The 24,726-nt window shown below is 51.9% G+C and overlaps 1 protein-coding gene across 1 annotated transcript in view; it reads left to right on the top strand.

Moving 5' to 3' along the window:
- Positions 1–3,019: 3,019 nt before the first annotated feature.
- LOC102057076 (ankyrin repeat and fibronectin type-III domain-containing protein 1-like) overlaps positions 3,020–24,726 on the top strand; it is a 209,029-nt gene continuing 187,322 nt past the window's right edge. The window contains exon 1 of the mRNA XM_027810164.2: positions 3,020–3,140. Coding sequence (XP_027665965.2) covers positions 3,124–3,140 — 17 coding nt within the window. The 5' untranslated portion in view covers positions 3,020–3,123. The remainder of the gene's footprint in view (positions 3,141–24,726) is intronic.

Here is a 24,726-nt window from a genome sequence, read left to right as displayed (position 1 = left end):
CAGAGGTAATGAGCACAAACTGAAACACAGGGAATTGCACTTAAACACCAAAAATGCTCTTTTACTGGATGAGGCTGCCTAGAGAAGTCGTGGGGTCTCCAGCCTTGGAGATACTCAAAACTCCAGCAGATGCTGTCTTGCGCAGCCTGCTGTAGCTAGCCCTGCTTGAGCAGGGGCTTGAACTGGGTGATCTCCAGAGGTTCCTGCCACTCTCAGCTGTACTATGATCTTTATTCCTGAAACACCAGATGAAGCTGGTTCCTTTGGCTGCCACTGTTTAAGGAGTATCTCCAGCTTTCCTCACCTCTTGCTCTTTCTTCTTTGCCTGAGGTGGGAACCGAGGCTGTAACAGCTCAGCAGCCCAGGTCCCCAGTGTCTGCTGTAGCTGGTGCATGGGACATAGGTGGTGATGTGATGGGAAACTTTCTTCTCTGCAGTGAGAGTGGCTGGATGAAGCTCTGCCTGCAGGAGCCTGGCAAGAGGGAGGGACTGTCACAGGGCACCCAGTTCCCTTCACTGCTGTTCTCTGCCTTACAGCCCTCCCTCCCTCCCTGGCTGTCAGAGCAGCACAGGCAGGAGAGCAGAGCAGCTGGGAGGGAAGTGATAGCCAGTCTTCTCTTTGGTCCTTGTCAGGATGTCCTTAATGGCAATGGGTGTTAGATGTGTAGTCTCATCCCATTTGCTGTACTCTTTGCCTGCATGTTCCTTCTTAGATTCTCTGCCATCTGCTTGACTTGAATATGAAGTAGTTCTCTTTCAGACTTTCTTCTTTGTAAAAAAAATTTGCTGCTTCCCCTGTACCTTGCGAGGCCAGGGATGCCCTAGCTTTGGTTTAGCTTTCCAGGCAAACCAGGGAAGAGCATCCCTTGGCCGAGAGGGTTTAGAAAGTAAAGAGGGGAGACAGTTTTGTAATTTAAATACCTAACCCTGTCCTGCATTCTGGATGCCAGTTGTAGTGCTGCTGTGTTGTGAGGATGACCAGGAGAGGCACGTGTGACACTTCTCTGTAGGTCATTTTAAGGTAAATCTAAGAGCTGCTCCGCAGGCTTGACTTTCCAGTACCTAATTTGCCCAAGTGATTCTTAATGTTGGGTAATGAACTGGAAGATTTTTACAGTACTTAAGGGCAAACCCCATTAGCTGTGTCATAAATAAAATTTCCCTGGCATCTTTCCCCATGTCAGGCACAGCGATTAGAGCCTTAACTACTTGGCTGAGATTGCAGTCTCCGATCTACAAGCAGAAAAATATTTCTTAGCTGAAACTGGGGTTTCTAAGCTTCCACCTGACAATTGTCCTGGATTTTGCAAGATTTTCTGAGGGTAAAAAAAATCTGGCCAGATGCTTTCTGCTGCTTTAGCAGTCATGGCTGGAACAGGAGCAAGGAAATGCAGTTCACTTGGTTGTGTGCATTAATACGAACTCAGAGGTGCAGTCCTGGCTTGGTGAGAACAGGTTTCCTGATTAGCAACTGTGACTGAGGATGTGGTTCAAATATTTCTTTTGCATCAGTGTCCAGCTCTAGTGAAGCAAAATAATGATTTGCAAATAATGTTCTCTGTGGTGTGTTTTGCTTTGAATATAAATGCTGAAGCAGACAGCAGTTACGCAGTGGAGACTAAATCCAGGCAGATATTTGTCTGAATTTCAGTGATGCTGAAGACTGGCAGCCACCTTTTTCTGTCTATCACAGGGTAAATCGGCAACAGGCAGCTTAGTGATATGCACATTAGGGTTTGGAGGCTAAAAGCAAAGGTGCTCTTAGCTGAAACAGGTGAAAATGGAGCAATGTTGTGATATGGCAGAAAAAGCACTGTGATGCCTTTTTAGTGGGGAAGTTTTTCCTCTATTATCCCTAATGGAGGAAGACTGTCTCTCCTGATAGCTTTTTGTACTTCCCTGTCCTCCATGGTTTTTGCTATTAATATGGCTGTGGAGATCAGCAGCGAGCATCCTCCCAGGCCTGGTGAGCAGGGAGCTTGTAGCTTGTCATGCCACGAGAGGGGTTGAGGGCTGTGCTGTGGGAGGGAGTCACGGCTCCCTCAAGGCTTGCGTGTGCCATGGGTCCCTGTGTGTTAGCTGCTCCCCTTGGGCACCAAAGGCTTCACCCAATGACAGTGTTTTCTGATGGTCTTACCCCATTTATTCCTTTTCCTTCCTATCTCCATGCTGTCCTCGGCAGCGGCAGGCTAGCCCAGAGCCAGGACAGCCTGTTATCGTGGTGTTTAGTGGGTTTTCTGCCCCCGTAGGGTGACCGACCTACACCAGTTTTCTGCTTCTGGTGGAGGGTTCCTTTTCCCCCAGTTCATACTTTCTTCTGCCTTGGCTTCTGGATGGGGCATCTCATCTCTCTTACCATACCAGCTTGCAGACTAATGAGAATAAATCCATGTAATGAACTAATGTCAGTGTGGCAGTCAGTAAATGCATCGGGTGTTCTTGCCAAGCCATGCATATTTACTGAGGTCAGGAGGAAGCACTAATACATTTTGGCTACTAGTGCTAAACAGCAGAGGAAGGATATATGAAAGCAAAAGCCCATAGTTCTTGCTCGCATATCTGCTTTTTACTGCCAAACAAAAAATTAGTGTAATCTGTTAGCTAATATAATGCATTATCAATCCAGTGACTGATAATCATCTAGAAAGAGGAGAGCACATCCTAGTTCCATGTTAGAGGCACTGAGCAAATGAAGGAAGGTTTGCATCCTACAGAGTATGCTTTTACACCAGCGTGCCCAAGCTCGTGGCTGTTGAGATACCTTAAACTGAGGTAATTGCTCAGGCCTGAGGGATGAGATGAGCCAAAGGCACTGGGTGGGACTGTGTTGGGCTGATGTCTCTATGGTTCTGGGTGCTGTTTGGGTGGGAAGCGCAACCATGCTGGGCATGTGGTAGTCCCCCTCTGCAGGGCTGAGGGTGTTGCTCAGCTCTTGGTTATGTGCTGAAGATGCACTGGGCTCTGTCCGTCTCACTAACGGGCAGGGTCTTCATCTCTCTCTCCCTTCCAGCGGCACAGGGTGGCTAGCAATGGTGGAGCGTGGAGGTTTGCATCACAGCGCATGATCTCTCGGCCGCCTGGAGCCTGGGAGGAGCTGCTGTGGACCCTGAGGCGAGGGGAGGGATGGAGCTTGCTGAAGGGTGAGTCGGGGCTGTGCCATGCTCCCTGTCTTTCGCTCACTGAGGAAGAGGTGTGCTGGTGTCTGGGGAAGCAGAGTTGATGCCTGACCCTCCAACATCAGCGTTTGGCGTGCACAATGCCGATGTCTTTGTTACATTTTCATGTTGCAAAATAAACCTCTGCCTGCAGAGAGAGGTTGTGCCTCACCATGTGGGTAAGCAGTAAATGCCATGACTGAGGGCTTGCAGCCTTCCCCTGCTTTTCCCTGTTCTCATACAGTCCAACAAATACCTACCAGTACCACAACAGGTGCAGCAGTCATGGGTAGTGGGGGGTGCTGGGCAAGTGTTTTATTTTTTATTGGTGTAATGCAATGTGAACTAGCTGTGATTAAGGAAGGTGTGAATGACAGGGTTTGTACCAGTAGTGAAAACCTGGTATGTACGTACTGTCAAACCTGATACTTTCACTGTAGCAGTGGATAAATATTTGTATTTAACTTCAGTCCATTATGTCAGCTTTCCAGAATGAGTGCTGCGTAAAGAAAAAAAAAACTCTTTCTGATTCCCTTTATATTTGGTCTTGTTTTCCCATTAACTTGGAGGGAGGATTTGTCTTTTTCAGGGAGGTTCCCCTGGGAAGCATGTGCTGGGCTGAGCTGTCTTGGCTGTGCATAAGCTGTCGGTGGCCACTGCTAAATGCTTCTCACCTTAAGATCTGTACTGAGATCACTTGGGATCAGGATCACAGGGGTGTGGAGGTAAACGCAGCGCATGTGCTGGTTTGCACTGTGGGCTGCAGGCAGGAGGGCTGCTCTCATCCTGGAGCTGGGGAAGGGAGAAAACAGGAGAAAGCCTGTTGTCCTTGGGGGCTTTTTTTTTCTGCACATGGAAATCATTGCTGGCCTGGACATGAAGTTCAAGCACTGGGAAAGGACAGGATGGACCAGGTCAGAGGGCAGAAGTGCAGACCCTGCTTGGCTTATCCCTGGGGGGGAATGCTTTTGAGCCCCCAGCTCTCTGCTGGTCTAGGGGCAAAAGAAATGCGGCTGACAAATGGATTTAAGCTGGAATGTGTCAAACCACTCTTGGCTCATTCTTCCTGTTGCTGTGAGTGGGTTTGTGGACTGGTGCTGCGTGCTGAGGGTCCCTGCGTGAGGTAGGACCTGCAGTGGGACCCTCAGATTGTCTTGTGAGTGGGGCAGGCAAGAGAAAGACAGCCTTGGAGACTGCTGCTGTCATCTGCACGTGGGTTAGAAACCTCCAAGTGGAAAGCAGCCAAAGCACAGACTCCAGTCATTGAGCTATCTAGTCTTTTCCCCAAAGCTAACTTTGCCTTTGCAGATACAAAGGCTGGTTTGTCTCCCCCGCATTGGCAGGGCTCGCCATCGGCTAACGTTGTCTTTGTCTGCCACAGGCTCGTGGAGCCACAGATGGGCTGGGGTGAGCAGCCTCTCAATGCTGGGATTGTTTGTAGCTGCCCCCACCTCGCCTGGGGGACAGGCAGGGTGTGCTTGCCATCCCCCCCCCTGCCCCAGCCTCGCTGCTGCCATGGGCTTGCTCTGGGTCCCCAGCACGCCAGGAGCCAGGCCATGCCCCAACAGCACAGACCGGTTGTGCTGGGTCCAGTCCGGCTGCCTGCCTGTCCCTGATGGTCCCTTGCTGCCACAGGGAGCTGCCTGCTGGGTGTCCACCTTCTCGGGGAGGAGGATTCATCCAAGGGGCCTGTGGTCCTGGTTGGTTGGAGGTGCAGTAACCTCAGCCTTTGCCATGTGCACTTTTTGCCACATGGGTGAGAGAAAGGGATGCTGGATATCCATGCTCCAGCAAGGCTTTGGTGCTTTTGCCATGGGACAGAGGGATGGAGCCCCTGGGGGAGTCTGTAGCCCACCAGCTGGAGGGACCAACCATCTGCACTGCTGCTCCTGAGCTCCATGCCCTCTTCTGGGCTCCATTTGTCCATGTCTGTCTTAAAGTGCGGAAGGAGACATTGGAAAAAACAACCTCTAAGTAGTAAAGGGACAAGCTGGGGGTTCTGGAGCTGGGACAGGGTCTTGGTGGTGGATGTGGTACCTGTGTGCAGTCTGTCCTCTGAACACAAGTGTGGACTGCAGGGTGCTGGGCAGATTAAACTGGAGGAAGAGATAAGGTGGTGTGAGGGAGAGCTTCTGAGCAGGCTGCCTGCAGGGGACATGGTCTTTGTGACTGGCACAAGAAGAGGTCGCACAAAGCAGCAGAGTAAGCAGTGGGTGCAGCATGGGCTGGTTCCCTTGCCCAGTTTCTGCCACCCTCCCTCTGAGTCTGCTTGTGAACACTTCTCGGGGCTGGACTTGTTTCCCAGAGGTTGTAATAGTGGTGGTCAGGGTTGTTTTAACATGTGTGAGCAAGAGGGACAACAGCTTTCTATGGGATCCCTCCACCCCAGACTCTTGGCAGGAGCCTGGTCCCTCTGTATTTCCTTTCTACACATCCTGGCTGGATGGGGATGGCTGCGGGGGTCCTGCAGCCATTGCTAGAGCCCTCTGCCCCCTCTTCCATCCTCCCACACTGGTGGTATTTCTGGCTGAACTTTTTAACCGAAAGGTGGGAAACTGCAAGTGCTGACCCTGTTCTCTGATCCCCCACGCAACCCCCTGCTTCCCAGATAGGGGTGGGAGGAGAGGAGGGCAGCACCACAGGGAACAGTGGGAGCAGGACACAGGCTGGTGCTGGGGGGGGTCCCTGTGGGACCGTGGGTGGGTTCCCCACAGTGCATGGGGTCGGAGACATAAGAGGGGAATGCGGCACCATGCTCACCCAGCACCCCCCAGCTTTGGCACTCGCAGGAGTGGGGTGCACTGCTGGTGCTCCCTCACCTGCGCTGCTCAGCCCTCCCACCCTGTCCTGAGCCCTGGTACCATCCTTGCACCCCAGCTCTGTGCGTGTCCTTTCCACAGTCCCAGGTCTTTTTGGGTGGCCAAATACCTATATGTATCGCAGGGAAGATCCATTTTCCTAAATTATTTACTCATTTATTTTCACAAAGGTTGTCTCCTGGGAAGGACAGACCTAGAGCTGTGCAAGCATCAGATACAGCTTTTGGCAAAGGGAGCATCTGCCTCCCAGCACCTTGTGGCAGTTGTTGCTGTCTCTTGGCAGGACACCGAGACTGGAAACCTGTCTGCCCCTTGTGCTTCTGGGCACGGAGACAGACTGTGCCGCAGGAGTGGGCTTAGGGGCTTCACTGGGGGCTGGTCTTGCTTGCTGGTGCTGTGAAATATGATGCCTCTGGGGCTTTTCCTGCTTGCTTCATCCCTGGGTTACAGGTTTGGGAAGAAGGGAAAAAAAGCCCTCTGCAGAAGATGGCAGTTAAGATGTCAAAGGCATTGAAGCAAGAGGGACATAACAAATATAATTGTCATAAGATGCTTTCCTCTCTGCTTTGAAAAATGAACTGTATGAGATGGAGAGAGATGCTTTGCACAAAAATTTGCTCTTTGGTGATGTCAGAAGGCAGCTGTGGTGTCAGCCCTCATCAGGATGACAAGGTGTGATTCTCATCCAAACTCTTGCTTTGGAGGTGCTGGCCCTGGCTGCCTAGGTGAGGCAGAGCAGGGTGCTAATCCCTTGGAAATGAACAGGAGACAGCCCTAAAGCTCTTTTTTTTATTTCCAATATTTTCCACCCCCCAGCCCTTCTTGTAGTTCTGACCTAGAAATTCCTCACTGCATTTGCTGAGTTGGCTTAGTTAAAGACGTACTAATTTCTGAAGGATTAATTATTCAGTGAGTAAGGGGAGGGAGGGCGATGTCTGCTCCCAACTCTGCAGGCAAGCTGGGTGCCTGATGCCCTGGGGTGCCCGGCCAGGGGATGGATGCTGGCCCTTCCCTGGGGAGCCCTTACTGCAGCACTTGCCCTGGACTGGTCACATCTGCTGTGCAGGTGGCATATTGGGGAGCACATCATGATGCATTTCTCTGTGTTGCTCGGGTCCTTTGCTTGTTTTCACTCTGTTTAAGCAGGAAACTGAATGCTGACCTTTTGGTCTTCAAGTGACACGTTTTCAGCTTGTACTGCTGTTCTTCCCTGGAAATCCTTGTGACTGATGTCCCCAAGGCCCAATGTCAGCTGCCCCATTGCTAGCCTCCCTATTCGAGGTGGGCATCTCTGCCTTGGCCAGGGCTTGACCAGAGGGCCTTGGCTGCGGGGGTCTCTGGAGTCCCCTGGAGAAGGGCTGTCAGCAGTAGATCTGCAGAGATCTGATGGTAGTACTGGGGCTTGGAGGGCATCCTCAGCCTCTGTCCCTGTGGGGGGGGATCCTGCTGGCCCTCCCTGCAGGTGTGCATCCTGCTGTTTGGCTCATCTGGGGCCACCTTGGAGGAAGTGGGCAACAAGCTGCAGTTTGGGTAGTACTTATTCCTTTAAAGCCATGCTGTTGTGCTCAGGATAATTCCTCAGATGTGCAGTGACAGCAACTGTTTTTCAGGTTGCAAATAGCTACATGCCCTGGAGAGTGTATGAAGGGATGTATTTTCTTGATCTCACAGGCTCTTGATGTGCTGGTGAAAGTAGATTCCCTGTTTAACAGCAAAGCAAGAGCAGCTTGGCAGTTTTTCCTTTACGTGCTCTTCTGCTTTCCCTGCGGTGTTTTGGGAGGAAACACTGTTAAGAGGCTGGCAACTGCAGCGCGGCTGTGTCAGCCAGTGCAGTTAGTGCTTTTGGACCCAAGCTGCATCACTGTGGGTTTGCTGGGATGCTTGGCCCTCTGCTGCAGCTGTGGGGAGATGGGGGTGCAGCTCACAGCCTGGCTGGACTGGCTGCAGCTCTGCCATAAAGTGCCTGGAGTGAATGTGTGCTCCTCAGGAGAGGGCTTGCACAGAGTCATTTTGCTGCTGTCCCTCTGTGTTAAGGGGTTTGGCAGGAGGCAGTGTTTGTCCTGAACACCTTTGCACCTGTGACAGGAGGAGCCTGGGCCACTGTCAGGGTCCTGTAAACCTGCCTTGTTAGAAGGTAATACCCAAAACTTTTGTTTCCCTGACCTGTTGTGAACTGCCAGGTTTGCTGGTAGCGACCACAATGCTTTTTCTTTTTGCTTGTGTTTTGGCAGAATCATTGCAGTAAACAGCAAATTATTTCATTAATAACCTGCAAATAGCTGCTTGCCAGCTGAGCCATGGGATCTGTCTGTGCTCACTGAAGGGAGCTGCCAAAAAGCACCAGCTTTCAAAGCTGACAAGTGTAGCTAATAAATACTGTGGACAGAGCAGAAGCATGCAGCTGCTGCTGCTGGCTCCCTGGGCTGCAGTGACCCAGCTGCTGAAGCTCACCCCCAAAACAGGCTGTTTTCCCAAAACTGGCTCCCTTTGCAGGGTGCATGGGCAGAACGCTGCACTGTCGGGTAGGCACTGTGGCTTTGGGAAAGTGTTTTTTTGCTGGAACCGTGGCTGATGCTTATAGTGGAAAACTACGGGAGCTAAGGAGTGCTCTGCCTGCAGCAGCCCTTTGTGAGCTTTGCAGGTGCTGGGTGGGGAAACCAGGGGATGTCAGTAAGCAACTGCTATCACCCTGGTCCCCTAAAGGCTCCAGTGCAGTGCCACCAGCCAGCCTGTGTCTCCTGCACAGACTGCAGGAGCTGGCATTTCAAACTAAGTTGTCTTCTCAGGCTGCCACAGACATCTCTGTTTTCTACTTGTCCGACTTTACTCACTGTTGGAGTTTGGAAATCTGTGGGCATCCTTGCTTTGATCAGAGCAGCTATGAATTTTAGCTTTTATTTTCTTCTGTAAGTCCTCCTTCAACTGGGTCCTGTGGGAGCTTCTACATAAGGTTTCAAGGGGGTGAGGCAGGGTTGGGAGAGTATGTGGATGGTTCAGCTTCACCCTTCAGTGGGCAGCTGGGAAGATGGAGTGGGGCAGCAGGGGGAAAATGTGAAGGACAGTCTGTGAAGCAAGGCCCTGTTGGTGCAACACCTCTGTCGTAGGTCACCATGCAGAACTGCCGTGCAAACTTTTCTGATTGAATGCACAGTTGTGTGTACCTTAATGCACATGCCCCACTGCTGGGGTATGTTTATGGAATGGAGCTCATGGGCTGACCACGGGGACTGGTGCCATTTGGTTGCATGGCATGTTCCCAGAGCAAGGCTGAGACTGTGGAATGAACTTCCCAGCAGCGAAGGCATTGGAGGAAGTCGCTTCAAGGCACATGCAGCATGTGGGAAATAAACCCCACCAAAGCAGTTCCCTGCAGTGGGGTGTTACCCCACGGTAACATGCTTGCTGGGGGGAGGGTGGGAGAGCTCTGCAGAGAGGTGCCAGCCGCCTGCCCTGTGTGTTTGTGAAGGTTCCTGGATCTCTGTGGCATGGAGCCTGGCACAGCACCCAAACCAATGGATTGCCTTGGAAAGGAGTGGGAATTGGCAGCTGTGAGTCCAGAGAGCAGCACAGCAGTGCCAGGCGTGCAGGTGGCTGCTCTTTCATGGCTAATGCTGTGGGGCACGCTCAGGACCTGGGAACTCTCCCCACATCTGTGGTCCACACTGAATGAGTTCAGGGGTCTCGGCTCAGGTTCCCTGGGAAAATTGTCTCCAGGTGCATCTTGCTGGGTGGATGGTTTTGCTGTACAAAAGGGCTCTGTGGATACTGATGTGAGCTCTGGTACGTGAACTCTTTTCCCTGCATCTGTTTCCTTTGGTCAAGTCTGATGTTTTACTGATCAGACTCCATTGTGGTGAAGATGCTGAACACTCTGAGGGGATGTCAGAGCTGAATTTAATGTAACCAGTGCTGCTGTCTGCAGCACAATACTTCTGCTTAGAAAGAGGCACTTGCTACACCCTGAATAATGCTATATTAAACCATGTTTATCCACCAAAGGTAATAAGATGCTTTAGCATATGGTTTTCCTGTTGCTGTGACAGCCTGCACTCCAGTGCTGTTGGCCCTGGGTGAGGACCTGGGGTTAATGCTTGCTTGTGTATCAAGAGAAGCACTAACTAATACTTTGGGTTCCCAGAGTGCTGAGGTGCTGCCACCTCGGGGGAACACACACACGACCGACTGGGGTGCGTCCCTTTGCTCTTCTCTGGAAAGCAAGACCCTATGAGGTGTTGAAGGTCCCCTGGTGCTCCTGGCCCAGGGCTGTTTGCCCTGCTTCAGCAGCCTCCCAAACCCCTGGGTGCCAGTGGGAAACAGCGAGTGATTGCTGCCAAGCACTGTTTTACTTCTTTCCTTGGAAGCAGGGACTGTCTCGCTCTCCACAGGCACGGTATGGCTGTGTCTGCACATTTGCTTTACTGCTAATAGAGCTGCTGCTTTACCCATTGGTTCCTCTATCCAGAAAGGGCTCATGAGAGCAACTGCAGCTTTCCCTTTGCTCTACAGAGCCTATTTAGTTTGCACGTATTGCTGCAATGATTGCTGGATTTCATCAGATGAGAGGTGCATCTTTCTTAATAGCCTGTGTAATTTCTTCCAGAGGGACACATTGCATTAAATCTTTAATCCAGCAAGCTGCTAAGGGAGCACACTCAGACTCTGTGTGTTTGCTATTGATCTCTTATACAGCTCTAATACTACCCCAGAGGCTTTACCCTTTGGAGTAACTGGAGCTGGTGCAGTTGGAGCCTTTGGAGGGGAGCTGGGGTGGCATAGGGTTGTGTTGCTCCTTTGCTTTCTCCCTGTCCTTGGCTGTAATGCCATGTCCATAGGGTGTCAGGGAAGGCAGGTTGCTCTCTGTGCTCGGGTCACATCAGCTGGGGCCTGTGCAGTGTGAAATAAACTGCATAGGAATTGAAATGTGGTGTTGCAGGACTGCTACCAACACCCTGTTCCAGCAGGTCAGTTCTGCATTTGATTTCTTTTCTTCCCATCCTTAAAATCCCTGCTTGCTCCATTTTCTTAAGAGTTTCAGGGTTTCTGACTGTTGTTCTGAATAGCTTTTTTTAAATTTTTTTTTTTTAATAAAAGGCCTTTTGAAAATCAGCTGGTGTGTTGCTGAGCCTGATGCTGCCTGTGCTGCCCCCTGGGCAGGGTCCAGTGTGCCAGGGCAAGGAAGTCAGAGGGCTGTGCTGGTCCAGCTCACACTGCCCCATCCTACTTCTGAGAATTTGCTTTTATGTTGTGTTCTGCCACATGCCCTTGCTTGCTCTGACCTTTTCTTCCATCCTCTCCCCTGTTTTCTGTCCTTGAAGCCTTCTCTGCAAGGTGGGAGTAATTTGGGAGGAAAGCCTCATTCATTTTTCATGCTCAACCACCAGTACAGCTGTTGACTGTGCTGGCAATTGCCTTTGATATACATTTACAGAGACAGTGACCTGTAAAAGAGTAAATCAAAGACTTGAAGCCAGTGCCTGGGGTGTACCTTAATAGGGTATAATCTCCCCTTCTGTTCCTCTGCAAATAGTAGGCAGATAACAAAGACACATCTGCAAATCGGGCCGAGTCCAGCCACCGGATGCAGCTTACCTGAGAGGAGGTGGTTGAGGATGGCTAGAATGTTTTCGGGCTTGGGGGGTTTGAAGAAGGCATATTGAGCCTGGACTTGCACAGCTTAGCTCCTGTAGCTGTAGTTCTGCATGAGGACTCTCTGTTGATGAATATGATGGTTTACATCTTCGGATTTTTTTTTTTAATTTTCCTGTTATTTACCTTTATTTGCATCTTGGTGCCTTGAAAATGTTTTAGTTCTCAACATCTCTGTGTGTTCATGTGGCTGGGCTCTTGGGATGCCAGAACCCAGTCTGGGGCCAGAAAACCCCTGTCCTTGACTCTGCTCCAGGGCAGAACTCACTGCTCACTTCTTGAGGGGATTCAGAGAGATTTGGGCTGTGACCAAACCTCAGAAGCAGTGGTATCCAATGCGGCAGATCAGCCCCACCAGTGATGTTTGGTACAGACATCAACACTCCAGTTCTCTGGGCTGATGAAGTGACTGTGATGTGAAAGCTGCTTAAATTGCCAGAGCTGCCCTATTATCGGTTAATCTTATTCCTGAGCCCTGTGGGGCTTCTTGTGCTGTTACAAGTGCATTCATCCATGAGTCTTTCACAGGTCTGGCTGCTCTGATCACAGCTCACATCTCCATGCATCTTGGCCAATATTGACCTGCCAGCAGATGTGTGCAGTTAAAACGTGGCCCATTTGATATCCTCTGGTACTTCCCACCTTCCCTGCTTGCTTTAAATTTTTCTGCTCCATGCACTAGATGCAGAGTGACCTTTTAAAATATTTTTTCCTGGATGCACGTAAGGATTTTTTTTTTTCTTCTTCCTGAAAGCATATGTGGAGTGCCTGCTCTGCATCCCTGGGGGTGGCAGAAAAGATGCCAAGGCGTTTGCAGTGCACTGGGGAGGGCGTGGGTTGCACTGGCTGCAGGACGAGAAGATCCTTCCCTGGTACATCATTCCTGCTTTAACCTGCTGGAGTAGGGACCAGGAGGACGCCTTGCTCAGTGGCATTCCTGCATGGTTGCCCCATGGGCTGTGTGTAGCATCGATGAGACCAGCCCAGCTGGGTAGGGAGACCTTTCACAGCAGCAGCTGGTGGGACACCCTGCTACAAGCACCAAGGAAAATCTAACCCATGATCTTTTCAGCCCTGTCCCACTTTGTGGTCAAATCTCTTGTTAGCAAAGAGGCCCAGGGCATGGGATTGCCACTTGCCACTGCGGTGCCTGTCCTGCCATGGCCCCCGTAGCAGAGAGGAGCACATGCTTCACTACAAATGAAGGAAAAAACTGGGCTTTGTTTGGAAAATGAGTGGCTGGAAAGACACAGCTGAGTTGGAAACATCACCCAGCTGGGGCAGAGCCTGGAGATGTTAGACTGAAAAAGTACCAGGTTGCTTCTTGTGACTTGAATGCTGCAGAGTGACACAGGGTGGCCAGTGGCCATCGTGGTTGCTGGTTGCCCACACTGTGTGGCCCTGCTTTGTTTGTGCTCCGCAACAGCGGATGCAAGGAAACCCTGAGGGTTTGCTAGGCATCCCAAACTGCTGCCCCAGGTGTCCTGTGGGGATGCTGCCTGGACCTGAGCCAAGGGCAGAGCTGCTGTGGGACCAGTCGAGATGAGCCACACGAGGCCACGCTGCACAAAGGACACCCGACTTTTGCTTTTAAACTGCATCTACAGTGCCTCACAGAGGCACTTGCTCCTTCCACTGGAAGTGGAGACTGAAGTAAGTTTGAGGGTCTGACAATGGTTGCTACCGTGATGTGACAAAAGGCTTGGTCCAGAGTGCAGAGACCTACTGCCTGCAAGCTGGGGACCAAAGTGGAGGCATCCAGTATGGGGACAGCAGAAGATGCAGTGTGTAAGATGCAATCTTCCTTTTTCCCCCTCTTTTCTTGATGAGATTTCACAGCTGGGGATACCTCTTCTGTGCCCCTGAAGCAGGGGCAGCCCATCCTGCAGATGGGGAGCTGCTGGGGCCAGGGATAACCTTGCAGCAGGGGAGTAGCCCAAGAGACATTCTTGAGCTCCTCTTGGGAGGGAAAGCAGCACCTTGAGTTTTATCCCCAGGCCTATGGGAGAGGGCGTGATGTTCCCCCCACAGGTCTTCAGGTCACAACTTTGCATTGCACAGCGCCTGGTGGGCGCTGGGGAAAGGTCTGGATGCTTGTGCCCCTGGACCGAGCCACCTCCCTCCACCCCCCTCGTATCGGGTCCAGTGGCTGCGTGGCTGTGGGATGAGTCAGCTCGCTCTATCGCTGAGTGCTGAGGCAGTGTGGGTGGCCTGGGTTGTTTTTTCGTTCATGCCACAGGGGCTCAGCTGACTCATCCCAGGTCCTAATGGCATGGTTTCTGCTGATGGTGTCTTGAGTTTTCTATTCCCAGGTGAGTGGCTGGAACCCAGGGTGTGACAGAGATGTCTGTCCCATCAGCCTGCCCAGGCACATCCCCAGGGTTTTCTTTCCCTCTGCCAGTAGCAGGGCAGCAGCAAGGTAAAGGTAGGAATAGAGCATCGGCTGGGAAGAGCTGATGTGGGCAGAGGGTGCAGGGTGCTGACGGGATCTCCCTCCCTCTCCTCACCATTTCTCCTCAGCAGCAGAAACCTTGGTCACACTATGTGTGGTTGCAGTGTTGGGCTTGGAGCAGGTGTTCGCAGCATGGGTATACTATGAGCATGTGGAAGAGCGGTCTGGGAGCCCCGAGGCTCCTCAGGGCTCCTGCAGGCTGGCCTGATGTACTGGGAGACGGGGGACTTCCAGGGAGCCCAGCATGTGGCTGCCCCACAGGGACACAGCTAGTCCCACCAGCTTCCAGGGCTGCAAGTATCACGGAGGTCCCAGGGGCTGAAAAAGCTGATGTCTGTCCCCTGAGCTGCTGTTTGATCAGAGGTCTTCCACCACTAACTGTATGGTGAGGATCTGAGCGGGGCAAGTGGTGACTTGGAGCTGTATGGGCAGTGGGGATCATCTCGGGTGAGGAGTCTCGATATGCGACTTCTCATTTTGGTGGCATTGGCCATCTGTGTAATTGTCTTTGTTCTGCCCGATGAGGGCTTTAAATATTTTTGTTTATATTGTGAAGTATACGATGTGATCTGGTTTGTCAGTCTCTTTGTTTTACTGAAATAAGTTGAAATATTTGTTTTCCCTTGGGTGTTATTTGGGTTCTGTACTCTGTTTGGCAGTCCTAGAGGTTTTAATTTTACAACTAGCATTTTGGAAGTTTGAAAGGTTTGTTTTTACTTTGTTTTAATTAAATTGCTATAACCTGGGGGAAATCTTTTGGCTTAATTTAAATGGAAAGCCTTATGCTGCGTAAATCCAACATCCCCATCTATCTGACGATGGTGCTGTTCAGAGTTTTGACATGAAAAGTTAAAATTTGACTCCAGGCGTGAAAGTTTGCAATCATTGACTGCAGCAAGCACGGCCAGCTCTGTTGTAAGAGGATTACTTTAATCTATTGTTTGGGAAAGAAGCTGAGATTTTAATAGACTCTGTTTTGATGCAGAAATGGGATCATTACTGGGTGAGAGAAGCTGGAAGTAGAAATGTCCTTCTCTGATGCATGTGGGTGCCTGTCATTGGACCCTTGGCTCATGGCCACTGAGGATGACTGTGTCCCTCTGGGACATGCACCTGGCCCTGGGGAGCCTTGTGCCCCCCTGAGGATGCTGTGCTTATTTGGTGAGTGGGGAAGATGCAAATTCCTGTGGGATCTGAGCGCTGCCTCCTCCGGGGCAGCCGTCCGCTGCTGGTTCACAAAAGTCTGGGCCAGTTTGGATCACAAAGCCCTGGGAAGGGGAGCTGCTCAGGACCATGCTGCCGTGTCTCTTCGATCAGGAGAAGGACTTTGTACAAAAGTCTGAGGGAAGCTCCAGGTCACGGATGAGTAATTTCCCAGCAGGGTGGTTATATTTATCTGTAGTTCACTTCAGAGCAGGCCACACAGAGTGCTTGAGGGGAGCAGGTCAGAGGCTCATTCTGTCCGTTTTGGTGCTTATGAAGGTGCCCTCCCTTGCCTGGCAGTTAATGGCATTTTTGCCAGCTCCCTTTCCAGCCTGTGGCCGCTATGTGCTACCTCCTTGCCCCGGCGAGCTCCCAGGAGGGCTCACCGCCCAGCCTGGCTTCGGCTTGGGCAGTCTCCATTAGTCACAGACATGTTAGGAAGTCACAAGCAAAGTGACCAGGGCAGAGGAAGGCACGGTGAGCAGCCCCAGCAGCGTGTGCACCGTCAGGAGCAGCAGAGAGAGCACAACACCAAGTGAAAACCGTGCAGCCCAGGTGTCTTTGTGGGTTGGCAGTGAGGCACAACCTTTCCATCCCTTTTCTGCCTCTTCTGTGCTCTCTTTCTCCAGCTAGAGCACTGCAAGTCCTGGCACCTTGCCAGGTGGGGAGAGGGGCTGGGTGTGGGAGGGGGCTGCTCCTCCTCAGCCATCCAGATAGGGACAAGTAGTTGTTTATGGATACAGGCAGCTGTATTGATTGTAGTCCTGTGACTCTCCCAGCCTGGAGACTGCTCGCTCCATATTGATTATTATTTTTTCTAAAGACTGACAAAGTTTCCCGGGCTGTAATTGCAAGAATTACTTTCTATTTTCTGAAATACTTTATCATGTTAGTGAATTTTCCAATTTTTGCTTAGGGTTTCGCAGGGCTGCGGGAAAAAGAACTGGTAAGTGCTGAGCTGTGTCTGTTCCCAGGCTGGCTGAGGGCATGGGGAGGGGGATGGCACATGCCTGATTTGTCCCACTTGAGCAGAATCTGGGGGTTTTGTATGAAATAATTGAGTTTTGGGTGGAGCTCCACTGGTGGTGGGGGGCCAGAGCCGAGGTGACCAGGTATGGACACAGGATGGCAGAGGCAGCACCCCTTCCCTGTGGGATAGTCCTGCCAGCTCTGGGTGTCCTCAGATTATTCCATCTTTGTTTCTCCTTTTGCTGTGTTTCCTCCCATCATGTTACTGGTTCTGTTTTATACTTTCTTCAGCCTTTTTGAGCTCAACAAACCATTTTTTTTTTTAGCAGAGACCAACCCATTTTCTCTCTTTTACTTCTTAGCAAGTATATAAAAGTCCCTGTGACTGCTTTAGCTGGCTGTGCTGCTGTCTGCTTTCTCCTGCCCTTATCTTTCCCTTGCAAGCCTGAGCCAGGCTTCTGTGCTGCCATCAAGGAGTAGGCACCAGGGATGTCCCTGCTTTAGGATGTAATTGTCCCTGTGTGCGCTGTGACTTAACTGCACAGTGTTGCATGTGGGGAGAACTTTTAAGTAGGATGAAACAGCATGGCAACTCCCATCGATCTAGGGGGGTTAGAGAGGGGGCTGGATTTCATGAGCATGCACATCCCATGCTGCTTTGAAAAGGGGCAGGTGCTGATGAGCTGCTGAGGTGAGTGACTGGATCAGCACTAGTATCTCAGTGGTGGGGGCTGTGGCTGCCTCCATGCTGCCCACCAGCCTGGCTTTTGGCAGTGGTTACACTTCTGCTTCCTGGGTGCTTCTCTGTGAAGGCAGATTTTGAGCTAAACTCGCCTTGATACTCACTTGCACCAGAGTGCTTTGGCCTCCGTGCGCTTCACCCTGCGAGGCGAGGAGTCGGATGCTGGGTTCCCTGCTTTTGCAGGGCAACAGGAGGGATTTTGGCAGGCTGGAAGCAGGGTGCCGCCAGCCAGGCTACCAGCACCCAGGGCTGTGTTTAGATGTCAGGTGCTGCAGTGCATCTTAACTCTTTAATGTGGCTAATGCTGGCCCTTGTCTGTGTTTGTGCGCAGGAAAGTGGCCCAAATTACAAGAAGAACATGTCTTTGAAGTCTATCCCTATGAAGTCTATCCTAATTCAATGCTGTTTACAAGAACAAAGATATTTTAACTTTAACTTGGGCAGCACATCTGGATTTGCTGCTGGAATGAGCGTAATTGTGCTAAACGAGTTCTAATACAGTGATACATCAGGCAAATTACTAAATTGATGCGGTTGGTTTATGCTAGGTATCAGCACTGAAATTTCTATGTAATGCAATATAACTGACAATTAAAGCAAAGTGCCTAGTTAGAGTGAAATTATACAGCCTCTTGTATACTCTGCTTTTTATTACAGCTGTATTAAAATGTAGCACTTCTGTAGGATTTCACAGCTCTGCCAGTAAGTGTGTGTTAGTCCCAGGGCTGCACCATTTTGAGGAGCTGGCTTCCAAAAGTCTCAGGCTGCAACAGCAAGGACCCAGTGTTTGTGGTGCTGCTGTGGGCTCTTGCTCGCACACAGCACAGGCACATCTGCTTGACTTAGGCTGCAAGGATGGTGCAAAAGGAGAAAAAAATAATATCTTAGATTTGGAGCTAAGAGTTGTATTGAAAAGTTCTCTGACCCCAGCCTGGTTTTAACAGAGGGGTGTGTGCATGTGTGTCTTCTGTCTGATGCTTTTCTATTCCCTCTGTTCCCCAAGGCTTATTGGTATTGCTGTGGGTGTACGCAGAGATCAACTGTGAGGATGCTCCAGGAGATGGATCTCAGGGGAAACTGTGGGACTGACGGTGTGCCCCGGCTGGTGTCCCTGCAGGCAGGAGGGGTGGGCTCACTGGCCCTCCTGCAGGGAGGCAGACCCACACCTGGCCTGCTGCACCCCTTATTTAGCTGGGGTAGGTCTGAGGCTTCACCAGCACCTGAGGAGCCAAGCGTGAGTGCCAGCATGTAGGATGAGGAAGGGAGCACAGTGCCACACATCTGGGCACCTGAGCTGTCACAAAGTGCTTCTGTCAAATGCTGCCAGCACCCAGGGAGGGACTGTAGCACTTGGGTGTGTTCAGCGCTGCCGCTTCCAGGAGCGGGGCTGAAGTCAGCACCACACAGCTTCACCAAAATGCTTGTAGTGATGCTCTGCAAGCTTCCCAGGAGGCGATTCCAGGCTGAAGATTGTGTTTCAGTTAGTATAGCAGCTCTGCTGCTGCATCTTTGAGTGTCCCCCTTGACCAGACAGCTGGTGGGGCTGGGAGCAGAGGAGAGGGGCTGAGCTGGGAGGCTGGAGGGAGCAGGTGGAGTGGGGGAAGGTCCTGCTAGTGCTGCTGGTGACCAGCCTGTGCCTTGGGTGCTACGGTGGCTGCTTTGGGCTGGTCCAAGGCAGCGGTGGCCTGACACCCCTCAGTCCTGTTGCACATTTCTTCACTGGTAGCTTTTAGGTAGGGAGTGCCTCACACAACCATGTGCTGGTAGTGGGCTGAAGTGATGCTTTCTGTACCTTTGTCCCTTGAAAAAGGGGTCACCAAAAGGGTTTTTATATTTTCATTTTGCATGATCTCTGTGTGCTGCACTGTGTCACACCAATATTTTCTTCTGGTCCAGCTACAAATAGGATGCTTATAGAATTATTTTAATCTCCTAAAGACCTAAATGACTTGGGACCTTGGAGCTCATGTGTAACTGCAATGCAATGTTCTAAGAGGGGGAAGTGTGTGTGTGTGCTTTTTTGGCCTTTTGGGACATTTAATAGTTGCTAGTAGTTTCTTGTGCATCTCTCTTATGTTAGATGCCAATATGAACTGATTTATTTCTTTGTGTGCACATGGTGATGATTCCTTTTGCTCATCCTGTGAAATAATGTACTCTAATTTTATTTTTATAACATTTGATGGCACTTTAGTACACTGATTGTGGGAAAAATGGGGCTCAGTCACTGTGGGTGTATTTCAAACAGGGTGGAAGAATTTTATTTCCTAAACCCCAAGATAAGTGCTCAGAACTTACCTTGCCAATCACCAGATAAATGGTGTTTATCAAAATTATTCACTATTGGCTTCATTTACATGAGGCTTAATAGGGGACTGATGTCAGATGTCAGTGGCCAATTTTCAGCAGTTTGGAAAATTCCTGCCCAAAAAAGCTTTACAAATTCCTGTGGTGCTTTCAGCTACTTCCAGGTAACCTGGGGAAGCTGGTTCCTCCCCAGCTGGCACTAAAAGAAGGCTCATGAGAGATCCTCCTCAACCTGATCCAAAGGCACAGCTGTTCTCTGGGGGATCAGGAAGCTTCCCCTCAGTTTTAGGACCTCAGCAGATGTTTTTTCCCTCTGGCTGAGAGGGACTCTGACCACAGCGGATGGGAACTGGGTTACCAGGACCCACAGAGTCCTCCCTGCCCTGTGAAATAGTGCTGAGAAATCTTGCCCTTTGGCTCTGGGATGTCTCAGGATGAGCAGGCAGAAGTGCCTTCTGCTTCAGGCTCCATCACTGATCAGCTGCTCGGGCTTTGGCTCGGCTCGCTGCTTTTCTAGACTGTTCTGTTGTCACTGCTTTGATTTCCAACCTGTTGTTTGGGACTCCACTTATGCATCCTGCTGGATTCCACCCTCCGCATTGCTGGAGGACCTCAAAAGAGGCAGCAGTTACTGCTCTCTACTATCAGCCAGACTGGGAAAGGCCAGGTGGAACAGCCAAGGTTTTGCTTGTAGAAATGGGGTGGCTATTCCCAGTATGGCTTAACTCTGTTTTACCTACTTCCCTTAGACACTGGGAGGGCTGGTACTTGTGAGCATCACCTGTGCTGTCCTGAGGGGAGGGACAAGCTGCTAAAAGCAATGCTGGAGGAGAAGCAGGGATGGGCAGTGCATCAGCTGACTGGTTTTTAGGGAAGCAGCTCCCAGAGGAGCCAGCGCTGGGGGAGCAGGTATGTTTAACTTGTCTTGGGTGGTCTTGGCATGGAGGAGTGGAACTGAAGCCCTGGAGAAACTGGGCTGGAGTCCTCCGGCACCGTAGGAGCAGACTGAGAAGCTGTCAGCTCTGAAGAACTCCCTTTGCTTTCTTCCCTGCTTTTGCCCAGCCATACCCGAGAAGTTTAATCAGAATAAAAGCTGCCAGGGGAAGGCACAAAGGTGCAACAATATCTGGTTTGATCACCCAGGGCTCAGGAGCATGGTGACCTCGCTGTGTGGAGACTCCTGGGGATGATGCAAGGGCCACTTTCCAGTGCCATCCAGTGTGTCTCACCATGCTGGCTGGGGAGGGGACCTGGCAGAGATGTCTTCCTGTTTGTTCTCGGGCAGCCCTGGAACTTGTGGTGCTGGAGGTTGTTGTGAGTGAGCTGTTAATGACTTTTGCCTGAAAAAGTGTGGAGGTGGTTTGCAAGCTCGGCTTGGTGCCAGTTCCCATGTCTGCGATGGCTTCACAGTGTTTGGGGAGTTTTGAAATGGGAAGTGCTGGTCTCTATGGCCTGAACAGGCACTTGTACAGGAATGTGTGAGATGGACCCAGACAACCACATGGTTGTGTTTATAACTTTTTTTTTTTCTTCCAAAATGTCTGCAGACGAAGGTGTGAGATGCTTGTACAAATGTCTTGGTGATGGTTGCGCAGGGCTGGCGATGCGTGTAGCAGTGCTCTGCATTACCTCAACCCAGAAAGTCCCAGCGCTGTACGGATTTTGATTTCTGATTTAACAGTCTCCTCCACAGCTCCTCTTAAAAATCACTTTGTCTCCTCCAAATTAAACTACTGTTTCACTTATAAAGTGTTTCATTCTGCTATTAAGTGAAAGTGGGAATCTGACTTTCACATCACTGCGTACATGGCTGCAAACCCCAGCACAGCAGATTGAAATATCTCCAATTTCACATTAACAGCAATATCTCAGCAGATTGCCTCTGCTGCTTAATAAAAGGCATGGAACTTCTCTGGGAGGCAGGTTTGTGTGACAGCCCTCTCTTGAAGGGATGACCATGTCATTCCTTGAGCAAGGAAGGATCTGAGGTTTGCTCCTTTGCCTTGGAGGAAAGGAGACAGCCTTTCCCTTGCCCCAAGTCACCAGAGACTAAAATGCAGAGGAGAGATGTGGGAGCTTGGGCTGGTTGTGCTTCCAGCCTGATGGCTCCCCCCGTGAGCCTGGTCCAAGAGACTGGGATGCACTGGTGGGGGCTGTGGGGCAGCAGTCCCCTCTGGAGTATCACTTTTTGATCACAGGCAGAGGTGTTCTCTGAGCTTTCAGGCACTGGTGCCTTGAATCCCACCACTCCCAGCTATCCAGACGTGGGGTTTCATGAAGGCGCGGTTTACTTCGGTTTTGCAAGTGCCAGCACTGTTGGGCTTATGAAGTCAGCTTCGAGCCTCGCAGGAGGTCTGACTCTCCTGTGAAGAGCTGTGACTCCTACCTACCTCCTTCCCCAGAAGGGGACTGCAGAATTGTGGGGTGTCCCTGGCCACAGGGGTGTCCCCCACACAGCTGGAGTCCTGGGGAAGACTGGCTTGCTCCTCGGAGCGTGTCCCTCAGTCTGTCTGATCCCCCTGCTGCTTTTCCTACAGTATTCCAAACTGCCCTTTTGTCCCCGAAGAATTCTGCCTTGCAAATGCCAAAGAGGATCCCTGGGGCAGCATTGCTGCTCCTCTGCCCTCCCATCAGGTGGTGAGGAGGAGAAGCGAGGGATTCAAATTAACCCTGCTCATCCTCGCTGCTGCTGCCCAGTGCAGCCCCTCTCCTGTTGCCTTGGCGTAGCTCAGGAGCAGATATCATCTCTGCCAGGTAACTGCTGCCGTCCTCCTCTGAAGGTGCGTGTGTGCCTTAACCCAGCTGCCTCCCAACAAGCCGGCATCACTCTCTTCCTCCAGAGCAGGGAAATGGGAGTTATACCCTTCTGTTTCCCCCTTGTCTGGTCCCCCCCTGGGCTGCTTTTCTGCTGCCCCCTGACAGCCCCCTCCGCTATTCTCCGGCTCCCCTGACCTCCTTTGACGTGTTGCGTTTCATGGCAGGTAACGGGGAGCCGATGGCAGATAAGAGGGGTGACAGTGTTACTGGCTCATGCTGTGCCTGAGCGGCAGCGGGCGGGGGCTCTGCCTCAGCCCTTTCTCTGCCGATGCATCGATGGTAGGGAGTGCCCGGGACCCCCCCGGCCGCGGTGGAGCCCATAAGGGAGAAGGTGGGAGGCGAAGGGGGGCGGCTGTGCAGAGCAGCGGGTGGTACAGCTTTATTTTCCCCAGCTGTGAGAGGGAAGCAAGCTGGAGCTCTCCCCTCCTGGTGTGCGAACGGGAGGGAGAAGGTGCGGGGGGACCGTGTACCTGCCTGGTGGAGGTGCTGGCAGGGTCCCCATGGCCACGGGGGCCCCCCCCTGCACATTGCCAGCCCCCCACTTTGTGTGCAGGTTTGTGCCGATTCGCTGTGTTGCTGGGATGAATGTCAGTGCCTGGAGTGGGGAGGCAGGGAGCAGAGATGGTTCAAACAAATTAACCCCCCCACTCCAGAAATGGCAGGCAAGGGTGGTGGCGGTGGCTCTGAGTCCCCGCCAGCAGTGGGCGGCTGCCTGGGGGCCAGTGGGCCGTGGGACTGTGGGACTCCTGCTCTGTGGGGTGCACCCTGCTGCTTCAGGCATTCTGTTCGGAGCGGGAAGCCGAACCAGAGCCTGGAGGAGAGGGAAGAAAATAAAGGCGGAGGAAAAGCAGGCTTGGCAAGGCGCGCGGCAGCTTTCGGCAGCGGATGCTCGTCCTTCGTAGGCTGCGTGCAGCGGATGGCTCTAAGCAGGGAAGTAGCGATGAATGGGATTTTGTTTATTTTTTAACACAGCATCCACAATGGAGGGATCAAGAGGACGCAAAGGTAGCTTGCTGGTCTGCCAGTTGAGTTAAAGCCGGTTTTCTTTGCTGTTTCCTTGAGGGTCTCTTGGCATGGCTGTGAGTCGCTGTCAGACAAACCTTCCACTGGATGCGCTTCACTGACTTAATCTGGCTTTGCTCTGTGGGGCTGTAGCGCGATTTTATTTTTTCTTTTTTTTCTGAAACCCTTGTTTTTCCTCCGCCCAGCTGGCGTCAGGCACTGAGGATGCAGAGACAAGTGCTCCTGACTAGGAGAGGTTTGGCAGTAGGATTTCCTTCAGGTTTTCAGCGTGTGTTTTATCTGCTGCCTGCTGTAGAAAGGCTTTGTGCTGGAGCCTGGGGGGCAGAGCCCGCAGGTGACCTCTAACTGATCAGACTTGCTTGCTTTAAGTGTCTGTCCTCCTTTTGCTCAGGTGTTTGGTGACAGGCTGGAAAATCATTAGGTAGGTGCTGCTGGAGGCTAAGGGGTGTCTTCTGCCTTAGAAAACAGGGAGGGAGGAAACCTGGTGAACTCTGAATAGCCACAAGAAGAGCAAGCGGGGATCCTCTCCACCTACTGTGCTGGTGTCTGTGTGCCGTGAGAACAGATCTTTTGGAAATCCATCTGAATGGCTGATTTCTTGGGATTTATCATCTTCTGATCCAGACGGCATCCCCTTGCCTGGCCGAGGGCCACTACAGTCACCCTGGGCCACGTCCCCAGAGGCCAGCTCCCTCACCTGCCAAGTGGGCACTTGCTGTGGGGACTCACAGACCTGTGCCGTTGCTACTGAGGGATCCTTTCCAGTGGGCAGCATTATTCCACCCCTTCCTCCTTAATTCAGCTCTGCAGCATCACACTAAACAGGCATGCAGCTGCCAGCCGCTCTCGTGCAGCCTGATGCCTGCGGCTGGCTTCGGGAGGCAGGGCTTAATACCATCAAAATCTGAGGGATCGGCTGTGGAGTGCGCTGTGGACTGTCCAGCAAGTAATTCCTGGCTAAACTCCTCCTGTCTCTCTCTCTCTCTCTCTCTCTGACTCGCAGCGCTCCCTTCCCGGTCCCGTGGGCTGATGGAGCACGCGGGGTAGCGAGTGCAGCTGGGGTGTAGCATGCATGAGCGTGCGGTGGTACTGGCACCCAGGGACACAGGCGTGCGTGCACTTGGACGCCGCAGGGGCCATGGCTTCGTTCGGGAAGCTGACGGAGTACTTCAGTCTGAGGAAGTCAAGGACGGAGCTGCGCTCTGGGCGGCGTGGCCGGCGGAGCGGGAGCTGTTGCTATAGTGTCATGGAGTGCAGGTATGGGGTGGCAGTGGCCCGTCTGTCCTGGTGCCTCTGTGTGTGCCCAGGGGGCTGTGGGGTGGGAGATGCAGTCCTTGCTGCTTTGCTTTCCTTTTATCTCTCCTGAGGCTGGGGAGTGGGCTGGGAGCAAGCCAAGAGCCCTGGAAGCGTCACCTTGATACTGTTTAGGGCTCCTGAGCAGCTTATTGCCACAGGACACCTCTGGCAGGCTTTGTGCCCTGGCATCTGCCTTTCTGCCCAGGGCATGTCCCAGGTGTCGATGTCACATCTCGGATGTCTGTTGGGTGACTGCGTGCACGTGTACCTGCTTGTCTGTGTCTTTTGCTTTCTGTG

Source organism: Falco cherrug, chromosome 4 (genome assembly GCF_023634085.1).
Source record: "Falco cherrug isolate bFalChe1 chromosome 4, bFalChe1.pri, whole genome shotgun sequence".
NCBI lineage: Eukaryota > Metazoa > Chordata > Aves > Falconiformes > Falconidae > Falco > Falco cherrug.
The sequence above is the reverse complement of the archived record's forward strand: the minus strand, read 5'-3'. Positions and strand labels throughout refer to the sequence as shown.